Raw genomic sequence first — 11,633 nt, 5'->3', positions numbered from 1 at the left:
GCAGGTTAAGCTGCCATTTGTTTCCAGCATCCCATGTGGGCACTGGTTGGTGTCCTGGTAGTTCCATCTCTGATCCAGCTCCTTGCTAATGCTCCTGGGAAAGCAGTGGAAGATGGCTTAAGTCCTTGGGCCCCTGAACTCACGTGGGAGACCCCAGAAGAGGCTCCAGGATCCTGACTGGCCCAGCTCCAGCCATTGTGGTCATTTGAGGAGAGAACCAGTGGAGGAAGATTTCTCTCTCTCTGCCTCTGCCTCTCTGTAACGCTGCCTTTCTTTTCTTTTTCAAAAAGATTTTATTTATTTGAAAGGCAGCGTTACAGAGAGGTAGAAACAGAGAGGTCTTCCATCTGCTGGTTCACTCCCTAGATGGCCGCAACGGCTGGAGCTACGCCAATCCAGGTGCCAAAGCCAGGAGCCAGGATCTTCTTCTGGGTCTCCCATGTGGGTACAGGGGCCCAAGGACTTGGGCCATCTTCTACTGTTATCCCAGGCCACAGCAGAGAGCTAGATCAGAAGAGGAGTAGCCGGGACAAGAACCGGTGCCCATATGAGATGCCGTTACTTCAGGCCAGGGCTTTAACCTGCTGCACCACAGCACCGGCCCCAATGCTGCCTTTCAAATAAAATAATAATAAAAAACCTTGACAAGTACATAGGTAGGGTGAATGTCAAGGCCAATTCTGGTTTTGCCATTTTACAAACAGCCAGCACTAATTGGATTCACTTGTCTGGTTTTGAGTTAACTGCTGCCTAGGAGGACATAATAGTTCTCTTTGGCTTAAGCCATTCTGGGACAGCACCTAGAACTCAGCAGTCAAACCTCCCCAACTCAGCCAGTAGCTGCTACACATTGAGAAAGGGGCAGAAAGGATGCTGAAGTCACTACAATGAACACTGCAACAGAGCCTTGTGCTTAACAGTTTTGTTCACGTTGGTCCCTCTTAATTTCCTTGGCAGCAGGGCTATGTTTGTTTTCTTTGCATCTTTCTATTCCTCTAAAGCTCCTAGCCTAGTGGCATTAATTTAATGTCTGTTAAACAATGATAAAACTGTAGATGTAAGTCAAAGCTTAAGGAGAATAAACTAAGAGCAAGAATAAGGCAAGCTAAGGTAACAAAGTTAAAGTAGAATTCCAATTGCCTTTACACACCTTCATTCAGTCCTTCATTCATTAAACAATGATTTGTCAGACGTTTACCAATCATTACAGCCTAACGGGTTTAGATTTTAAGATACAGATTTTGAGCAATACTTTTATTATGTATAATAATCACATAAACACCTACATAATTAACATGAAGGCATGAAGGAAAAGTTCAGAGTCCTGTGAGCACTCATAACAGGTGTCAATAGGCAAAATTACAAGTTAAGATATCTTAATTAGCTTTTCTTCAGGATTTTCAGGCAGAGTTTCTCTGGTGGGTTCAACAACTGTGGATTGCAACTGGGTCAGACACCACCCCTGGGCAAAAAAACACAAGTGTTATAGAGAGACATCCTAACTCAGTTTGTGACCTGTGATTCACTGCAGCTCGGAAGACCCAGCTAGTTTATGCAAACATAAACTAAGCAAAGACTCAAAGTAAGGAGGCCCTCCGGCATACACGTAGCTTAACACAGGATCGGAGCCCAAATGGGGGATGTGGGTGAAATCAAGTTTTTAGAAAGAAGTGACAATCGGATGTAGAAGATGAACAGGAGTTAGAGAAGCTAAGAAAAAGAGTGGGAATTACTCTCGGCCGCAGGACCGACTTTTAGCTGCCTGAAAACTTGGTGGGAGGTGGAGGGGAGGTTTACTGGATGCAGGCCCTGGAAGATGTGCAGCCAGCGGGCTCCGAGGGGGGTGTGGGTGGAGGCAGCAGGTAGGAGCGGATGAGACAGGGCCTTGTACATCACACGGTCTTAAAAGTCCTTTCGTGGGCGAGTGCGCGGCCTCTTCAAGGAATCGGAGCCGGGGGCCAGCTGGACTCAGCATCTTCTCTCATCCTTCATCAGCACATTAGGGTGCCACTCTGCCTTGGCATCTCCTTCTTCGCCGGGTCTCACATTTCCCTGACCCCTCCACTTTTTATCAAGGCCCTTCTTCACTTCTTCCCCAGCGCCACCAACCCCCTGCCCGCAAGGCTGCAGTCCCTGACATTCCGGCGCCCTTCAACGTCCTCAGCAATCAGCCAGGTGAGCCCTCGGACATTAGCAACTGCGAGGTCTCACCCAGGCCGCGCCAACGCCCATATTTAAACTGCTCCGCCACAACTAGCCTGGGGGACGGTTTATTTGCAGCCGCTGCTCCGTCCCCAGCCACCGTGTGCAGGGCGCCGCGTGAGTCTTCCCGAAGGTTCCCGTCACGAGTGGCGGCCACCTCCTCAGGTCGGGCCCTCCGCCAGGTCCGCCGGGAACGCTGCGACCTCCACGGCGCTTCGGGCAGCGGGCACGGACCCCCGCGAGGGGCGGGGAAGGGGCGATGCGGCGCCGAGCAGGCCCGGGACCGGACGCCGGAAGCGTGCGGGGAGCCGGCTGGCGCGGGAGCCGGCGGGCGGAAGGCGCGGGCGGAAGGCGGCCTCGCGGGTGGGCAGGGGGCGCCGCGAGGGGCGGGGCGGCGGCGCGCCGGGGGCGGGGCTCCCGCGCCGGTCACGTGAGGGGCCCGGCGGTAGCGGCGGCGGCGGCCGCGGCGTCTTCAGCGGCGCCCAGTGCAGGATGGTGCTGGAGGCGGCGGCGGCCGTGGTGGCTGCGGCGTCGTTGGCGGTAGCGGGAGGGGGTGCGGTGGCGGCAGTGGCGGCGGAGCCCGCGGGTGGTATAAAATGGCGGATTTCGAGGAGTTGAGGGTAAGCAGGGCCGCGGGAGTGGAGAGTGGAGGCCGCGGGGGAGGGGTTGGGGAGGGAGGCGGGGAAGCCGCGGCGTCGCCGGCCGCCGCCTTCTTGTTTCGCCGGGGCCGGTTGGCGGCGCCCCGAGCCCGGCCCGCGTGAGGGCGGGCGCCGAGTGCGCGCGGGAGGGGAGCGAGCCGGCGGCGGACGCGGGGGCGGCGGCCTGGGCCGCGGGCGGGCGGGCGGGTGGTCGCTCGAGGGCCGGCCGCTGCGGGCCGGCTCTCCGCACACCTGGCGCGGGGGCGCGTGGGGTTCGACTTGCCCGCCCCGCCTGAGGGCCGAGGTGGTGAGCGGCGTGTGATTTTCCACCCTGGCCTGGGGCGGGCTGGGGGGTGGGGGGTGCGTGTGCGTGGCGATCCCGAAGTCTACTTGGCGGACGCCTGTTTGGCGAGACGTGAAGTTGCGTTTCGGGAATTTTTCTCTTCCTTCCCTGATGGCTGATGCTACCGTGTGGTCAGGTGTGCCAGGGGACGGGGCCCCTTCCTCCCTCCGCTGCTTCCCCCCGTCGTCGGGAGAAGCGAGGGCCGTTGGCCACCCTGCCTTCAGCAACCGGCCTCGAACCTTGGTGTTTCCTTAGTGCCGTGGAAAGAAAACTGCAAAGTCCGAGGTGTCATGAGGTTTTTCCGTGCACTCTTTCTGCTCTTGAAGAGAAAAAAAAATCTTGTCGTCTTAGCCTTGGAACAAGGTCATAACTTTACTGTTGCTACCGTGATTGAATAGAAGAGATTTAAGTTGAGGTGCCATGGGGGAGAACGGACAAGACCCCCACCCCCGCCGAGACTGATCACCTTCGGAGACTCCGCACCTGAAACAGACCAGGTGTGATCCATGAGCCCGCTTTATTTTGTATGGATCACTGAATTACTAGCGACATAAATAGGAAATTTAGAGTCAGAAATGCCGATTTTTAAAAAAAAAAATTTCAAAGTAAGAGAGAGTGGTGAACGTGGAACTAGCGGCAAGCAGTTTGTGTAACAGACGAATGTGCTAGGTTGGTTTGGTCAGATAAGGAGGAGCAGGGATCCTGTAGAAGATTGAGTTGGAGGTAGGGTAAGGTTGTTGGTTGGTTGGTAGCTGATGGAGAGGACCAGAGGGAAAGAGGTGTGTTTTCCACTAAAGGAGCTTGTTGCAGGTTGCACAGTGTAACTGCTGTTTTCTGCTTTTAAAAGAATTGTTTATTTTCCAGGAAGAGAAAGGTATGCTTATACATGTTACACCCCATACTAATTTATACAGAGAGCCATGGTAGACAGGGTAAAGGTGTTGATGTTTAAGGCTAAGGGCTTTAGTAGCTCAGGTCCAGCTGTAGAGCTGTTAACACCTGTGGAGCTTTTGAAACAACCAGGCCAGACACCTTGTGCCTTGGGTTTAGGATGGGTTGAGAAGACTGAACGTTGAAGTTCAATTTGTTTTTACCTGCAGCATAGTCTTAATTTTTGTTGCGGTAAAAGATGTAACTCTTCCGGGTCTTTTGTTGAGGAAAACTTTTCCAAATGTGTTTTAGGCTTTTCTAACTGTTGTCAGTCAAAACTGAACATGAAGTGAAGAACTAACTTACTGGTACATATCTGGCAGAAGGGGCAGTCGGTGCTGAGGTTCAAGTGGGACCAGAAACTGCAAAGTAGTGCAAACCAGAGAAATGGTTTTTTGTTTTGTTGTTGTTGTTGTTGTTTTCTCTTTCTGCCTCCCTCTTCCATTTTGGTTTGTGGATTACCTTCATCGAATGTTTGTAAATCAGCTGTGTTTGCTTCTCCTTGAACTTGATAGAAGACACACGACTCCCCTACAGTTCACATTAGGTGACCTGCCTAATTGAGAAGTTTTCAGAGGAGATGCTAGAAGGGTTATCTACTCCTTGCCTTAGTTGCTCAGTGCAGGCCTATGTTACTTGCATTTTTTAAAATATGAGCTGTACCCTGCTCCCCCAATACAAATGGTGGTGGTGATGATGATATATGTCCATTATAATACAGTGCTTATTACATGCCTAATTTGGTTTGAGCACATCATACATACGTTCTTACAATTCTATGAAGAAATTGAGGCACTGAGATATTATGGATTGAGCAGAATTTAACTTCCCAACTCACCAATATATTTACTCCCCAAAGTCTTAACGCTTATGTTTAATGGGTTAATGTTAATGGTTGAACTTGATGTGTAGAATGTGGACCCAGTAGGGGGTCTTTAGGTCTCTTGAAGGTTGCTTTTTTTTTTTGACAGGCAGAGTTAGGCAGTGAGAGACAGAAAGGTCTTCCTTCCGTTGGTTCACCCCCCCAAAATGGCTGCTATGGCCTGTGCACTGCGCCAATCCAAAGCAAGGAGCCAGATGCCCCCTCTTGGTCTCCCATGCAGGTGCAGGGCCGAAGCACTTGGACCATCCTCCACTGCCTTCCCAGGCCACAGCAGAGAGCTGGACTGGAAGAGGAGCAACCGGGACTAGAACCCGGAGTACCAGCATCACAGGTGGAGGATTAGCCTAGTGAGCTGCGGCGCTGGCCTGAAGGTTGATTTTTTTTTTTTTTTTTTTTTTTTTTTTTTTACAGGCAGAGTGGATAGTGAGAGAGAGAGAGAAAGGTCTTCCTTTTTGCCGTTGGTTCACCCTCCAGTGGCTGCTGAGGCCGGCGCATCTCGCTGATGCGAAGCCAGGAGCCAGGTGCTTCTCCTGGTCTCCCATGTGGGTGCAGGGCCCAAGCACTTGGGCCTTCCTCCACTGCCTTCCTGGGCCATAGCAGAGAGCTGGCCTGGAAGAGGGGCAACCGGGCGCCCCAACTGGAACTAGAACCTGGTGTGCTGGTGCCGCAAGGCAGAGGATTAGCCTGTTAAGCCACGGCGCCGGCCCTGAAGGTTGATTTCTATAAGCCAAGTTCTGCCTAGCCTTTTCTTTGCTTCCTGACTACCCTGGGAACCTCCCTCTGCGTGTGTTCTTTGTTGCCATCCTCCAGTCTCACCAGATGCCTAAACTAACACTGCTGCCTGATCTTGAACTGGGAACCTCCAAAACTGTAAGCTGAACTTAACCTTCTTTCCTAAGTAGCTTCTCAGTTATTTTAGTTTAAGTTAGGAAGAGCAGACTGCTACAGAGGATTAAGTAACCTTATTTAGACCATACAATTTTTTTTAAAAGATTTATTTATTTATTTGAAAGGCAGAGTTTGGCAGAGAGAGAGAGAGAGAGAGAGAGAGAGAGAGAGAGAGAGGTCTTCCATCCTCTGGTTCACTCCGCAGAGAGCCGCAACAGCCGGAGCTGTGCCAATCAGGAGCCAGGAGCCTCTTCCGGGTCTCGCACAGAGGTGCAGGGGCCAAGGGCTTGGGCCATCTTCTGCTTTCCCAGGCCATAGCAGAGCGCTGGATTGGAAGAAGAGCAGCCAGGACTAGAACCGGTGCCCATTTGGGATGCTGGCACTTCAGGCCAGGGCGTTAACTCACTGTGCCACAGCACCGGCCAGACCATACAATTTGAGACTGAAAAAAAACCTGGGATTTTTAACTTCAGACTGGTAACTTTAGAGTCTGCTTTTCAGAGCCCAAGCTGTGTTGTTTTGTTTGGATACTTTCAGGTCTAGCTCTGGCCTTTAGCCTAAAATTTGTAGACTTAGTTAAATGATAACACTTTTTTTTTTTTTTTTAAGATTTATGTATTGTATTTGAAAGTCAGAGTTATACAGAAAGAAAAGAGAGAGAGAGAGAGTGTGAGTGTCAGTCTTCCATCTGCTGGTTCACTCCCCAATTGGCTGCAACGGCCAGAGCTGTGCTCATCCGAAGCCAGGAGCTTCTTCCCGGTCTCCCACGAGGGTGCAGGGGCCCAAGGACTTGGGCCATCTTTTGCTGCTTTCCCAGGCCAAAAAAAGCAGAGAGCTGGATCTGAAGTGGAGCAGCCAGGACAGGAACTGGCACCCTTATAGGATGCTGGCACTATAGGCAGCGGTTTTACCCACTATGCCACCGCGCTGGCCCCGATAACACCCTTCTTAGGTGACTAATAGTGGAAGGGAAATGGAGAAACTCACTAAAGATTGATTAGAAAGGAAGAAGATGGGAAGAAACATCCAGGACTCAAATGATGGTCCTTGGTTAAGGATATATTCTGATGGTCAGAGTGGTAGTTGAGTTACTGGACCACGGTGTTTCTTGGGTAACTTTTTGGCAGTGGAGGAAATGGGCAGCCGACCTGGATGCCACACTTGTTGCTGCTGATAATGCCACTGGGAGGCTTTCCCTCACCCTCTAGAGCCCTTCTTTTGAGCAGGTCACATCTGGCTGGTGCTGACTCTGTGCCCAAGATCAGAAATTTGGGCAGAGGTCATCCTCTTTGGTATAGTGCCTTTTGCTTTTTATGCTCTTTTTTTATGGACAGGCAGAATGGATAGTGAGAGAGAAAGGTCTTCCTTTGCCATTGGTTCACCCTCCAACGGCCGCCGAGGCTGGCGCGCTGTGGCCGGCGCACCGCGCTGATCCGAAGGCAGGAGCCAGGTACAGGCGAAGGATTAGCCTATTGAGCCACGGCGCCAGCCTTTTATGCTCTTAATAAGAGAATTCCTATAAAACCTTAGGGGGTTGCCTCACAGTTTCAGTCGTGGAGACTGCCTTGTGAGCTAGCATCAGAGATTTTGTCCGGTCATAGCAGAATACACCAGCTATTTCTTTGCTGCCTTTTGGTCCAAGTGACTAGAATACGGGCCCACCTCTCTTCTGCTTCTGGGAGACAGAATCTGGCTGTCAGAGCTGAACACTTTTGTTCTACTCGTCCGCAGCCTGGGGGTTAGAATCACATCACATAAACCTGACTCAGAAGATGATTCTGATAGTGTGAGAGAAAGGAAGACGAAGTTCTCTGAGAACGGAAAATGTGGTCTGTGTAGTCCATTATAATAATGTATTCCTGGACCTGCGTTGTGGCTTAGCAGGTAAAGCTGCCGCCTGCAGTGCTGACATCCCATATGGGTGTCGGTTCGAGTCCCTAATGCTCCACTTCAGATCCAACTCTGCTGTGGCCTGGGAAAGCGGTACAAGATGGCCCAGCTCCTTAGGCTCCCTCACCCACGTGGGAGACCAGGAAGAAGCTCCTGGCCCCTGGCTTCGGATCTGCGCAGCTCAGGCCATTGCGGCCATTTGTGAAGTACACTAGAGGATGGAAGACTTTCTGCCTCTCTGTAACTCTGCCTTTCAACTTAAAATTAAATAAATAAATAAATCTTTAAAAAAAATAATGGATCATGCTAGAAGCTCCCAGGTGCCAGAGAAAGTATTGGTTTTACTAATTGCTTGTTTATAGCATCTAGGTTGTTGGGAGTTGAAGGAATGATTAACTAGTTTGTGAATTGACAGGTTTGTGGATTAACTAGTTGTGGATTAAGGTAGTACAGGATCATAAGATCTGATGGCCTGGACTTCTGTCACTGCTGCTTTGCTTCTTGCTCCAAAAATAGTCTCCAGAGGAGCCAACACGGGTGGAGAAGAGGCCTAACAGTTGAGTTTCTGGAGTCACTTACCTCTTCTTCAGCCAGAGCAGCTTTTTTTTTTTTTCCTCCTTTTTCCTCCAGTTGCATAATTCTCATTTGTGGGCTGCTAGGTGGCAATCATTCTTTAAAGGGCCCTTGTTACAGTTTAATCTGCCCCCTACTTCACTCTATGGATTTTCCTGTTCTAAACATTGCAAGTTAATGGAATCATACAACTTGTGGCCTTTTGTGTCTGACTTTTATCAAGGCTCATTTTTGTTGTAGCATATCCAAATACTTCATTACATTTTATGCCTAAATAATATTCCACTGTGGACATACAGCACATTTCATATATGAAACTGGTAGGACATTGGACTGTTTTCCACTGGGGCTAGTATGAACATTCATCTACATGTGTACAGGCTTTGTGTGGGCATATGTTTTCAATGCTGTTGGGTAGATAAATGCAAGGGAAATTATTGGATCAGGTGGGAACACTTTTTGAGGAGCTGTTAAAACTGCTTTGTAAGGTACTGTACCATTTTACTTTCCCACCAGCAGTGTTGAAGGATTCTGGTATCTCCGCTTGCTGCTAGCACTTCGTTATCTTTTTAATTACAGTCATCCTGGTGGCTGTAAAGTGTTATCTCATTATGGTTTTTATTGTGCTTTTCCCCGATGTCTCATGATGTTGAGCATCTTTTCATTTGCTTATTGGCCATTTGTATATCTTTGGAGAAATGTCTATTCAGGTCTTTTGCCCATTTTAAATTGAGTTATTTGTTTATATTATAAAGTTACAAGTTTTTTCTATGCTATAGAGATAAGTTGTTTATCAGAAATATGATTGGTAAATAATTTTCTTCCATTGTGTAGACTATCTTCATTTCCTTGATAGCATCATTTGAAGCACAGAAGTTTGATTTTCGTGCAGTATACTTTACCTATTTTTTTCTTTTTGTGCTTGTGCTTTTTTTCTTTTTTTAAAAAAGATTTTATTTATTTATTGTAGAGGCAGAGTTACAGACAGAGATTGAGAGAGAGAAAGGTCTACCATTTGCTGGTTCACTCCCCAAGGAGCCAAGAGCTTATGCTGGATCTCCCACACAGGTGCAGGGGCCCAAGCACTTAGGCCATCTTCCACTGCTTTTCCAGGCCAAAGCAGAGAGCTGGATTGAAGAGGGGTGCCTGTATGGGATGCTGGCGCTGCAGGTGGAGGCTTAGGCTGTTTCCCACAGCACCAGCCCTTGTACTTTTTTTTGTTTTTAAAGATTGATTGATTTATTTGAAAGAGTTATATAGAGAAAGGGAGAGACAGAGGGAGGTATCTTCTATCCGCTGGTTCATTCCCCAGTTAGCTGCAGCAGCCAGCTGAAGTCAGGAGCTTTTTTGAGGTCTTCCATGTGGGTGACCAGGGTTGTATGCGCTTGGGCCATCTTCTGCTACTTTCCCAGGCACAGTAACCGGGAGCTGGATTGGAAGTGGAACTGGAGCCCTTATGGTATGCTGGCGTTGCAGGTGGTAGCTTAACCCGATTTGCCACTATGCTGGCCCCCTTTTGCTTGTGCTTTTGGTTTTTAGTTTTAAGAAATCGTTGGGGCCAGCACTGTGGTACAGTGGGTTAATGCCCTGGCCTGAAGTGCCGGCATCCCACATGGGCGCCGGTTCAAGACCTGGCTGCTCCACTTCCGATCCAGCTCTCTGGTGTGGCCTGGGAAAGCAGTAGAAGATGGCCCAAGTGTTTGGGCCCCTGCACCCGCATGGGAGACCCGGAAGAAGCTCCTGGCTTTGAATTGGCTCAGCGCGGGCCGTTGCAGACAACTGGGGAGTGAACCATCGGATGGAAGACCTCTCTCTCTCTGCCTATCCTCTCTCTGTGTAACTCTTTCAAATAAATAAATAAATAAATAAATAAATCTTTAAAAAAAGAAAGAAATTGTTGCCCAGTCCAGTGCTGTGATGATTTCTGTGTATTTCATTTAGGGAGAGTTTGTTTGTTTTCGTAATTTGAGAAGCAGAGACAGGGTTGGGGTAAGGGGGACCCTCATCCTCTAGTTCATTACCTAAATGCTTGGAATGATTTGGACTGGGTTGGGGGCTGGAACCAAGAACTGGGAACACAATCCATGTCTTCTGGGTGGCCAATTACTTGAACTACCACCTCTGCTTTCCAGGGTCTGTGTTAGTAAGAATTTGGAGCCAGGTATCCAGTCTAGGCACTTTGATATGGGACATAAGCATCTTTTAACTACTAGGCTCAATGCCTACTCCAGGAGTTTTATATGGAGATCATTTTAGCTTTTACATTTAGGTTGTTGTTCAGTGTTGAGTAAGTTTTTTATGTGATATACAGTGGGGTCCAGTTTATTTTGCATATGGAAATCCAGTTTTCTTTGTACTATTAGAAAGCTTCCTTTCTCCATTGCATGCATGCATTGCCTTGATAATTTGTTTTCAGGTACCTAGTTTAAAGAATTAAGGTTAAAATATGTGGAATTAATGTGTATCATAGTTCAGACTGTCATATATTAATACTCATTTTGATCCATTAGTAACATCTTTCTCCTAGACTTTTTGGAAATATGGTTTGAAATACAGACTTTCCATGGGTGAGCTTTTTGTGAGAATAATGTAAAACTACTATATACATTTAGAGCTCTTCATTTGGTTATTCACACAGGTCAGATTATGTCACAGAAGGTACTTTAAAAAATGCATTAGCACTGGGATTAATGGTTATCTACTGTTTTTTGTTTTTAGTTTTTGTCAATTCCAAAAGTCATTTTTTTCTATATCTCAACTCTAATATGTCTCAACTCTGTTATAGATAAGAAATTAGATTGTTTTCCACCTGTCCTAGCACTTTAGTTTCTACTACTTAAAACAATTTTTTTTTCTAACTTTGCTCTTGGTTATTCTTGACTTCTGTAATAGTTAAAGTATAAAACTCCGAAAAGGCTTTCTGTACTTCTACAAGAAAATTTTTGGAAATTGAGTCCTAATAGCCAACTTTTAAATGTTTGTTTTAAGTATTAATCACTGTAGAACCAATGGTGTGGGATTTAGAGAAACTTTACTTCTATGAAATTAGTCCTTAGAAGGAGAAATATAACAGTGGGAAGAATCCGTTGAAATTCATTTTAAAATTTAATATTACAACGTGTTCTTATTTTGTTACCATTCAGCTTTCCTTGGTAGACTTTCTGGGTTGGTTTCCCTTTTCTAATTTTGGAAGCTTGTTATCTGGCTATCATCCACGGCTTAGTTTACATTGTACTCCTAGGTTAGTTCTGTTGTTGTTTGGATCCTATTTTTTCTTCTTTTTAGA

General features: G+C 47.8%; 1 protein-coding gene across 10 annotated transcripts in view; it reads left to right on the top strand.

Annotated features, from left to right (window-relative positions):
- The first annotated feature begins 2,677 nt into the window (after positions 1-2,677).
- Positions 2,678-11,633, top strand: part of PIAS2 (protein inhibitor of activated STAT 2) — a 106,913-nt gene continuing 97,957 nt past the window's right edge. For 4 of the 10 annotated variants that reach the window (XM_062201622.1, XM_062201624.1, XM_062201616.1 and 1 more), the window contains exon 1: positions 2,679-2,822. In XM_062201622.1, the coding sequence (XP_062057606.1) occupies positions 2,799-2,822 (24 nt within the window). In that variant the 5' untranslated portion in view covers positions 2,679-2,798. Of the gene's footprint in view, positions 2,823-3,376; positions 3,681-11,633 lie in introns of those variants that run through there. The other 6 variants (XM_062201617.1, XM_062201615.1, XR_009866823.1 and 3 more) reach the window with 4 other exon arrangements.

Source organism: Lepus europaeus, chromosome 9 (assembly GCF_033115175.1).
Source record: "Lepus europaeus isolate LE1 chromosome 9, mLepTim1.pri, whole genome shotgun sequence".
NCBI lineage: Eukaryota > Metazoa > Chordata > Mammalia > Lagomorpha > Leporidae > Lepus > Lepus europaeus.
This window is presented reverse-complemented; position numbering and strand designations above follow the sequence as displayed.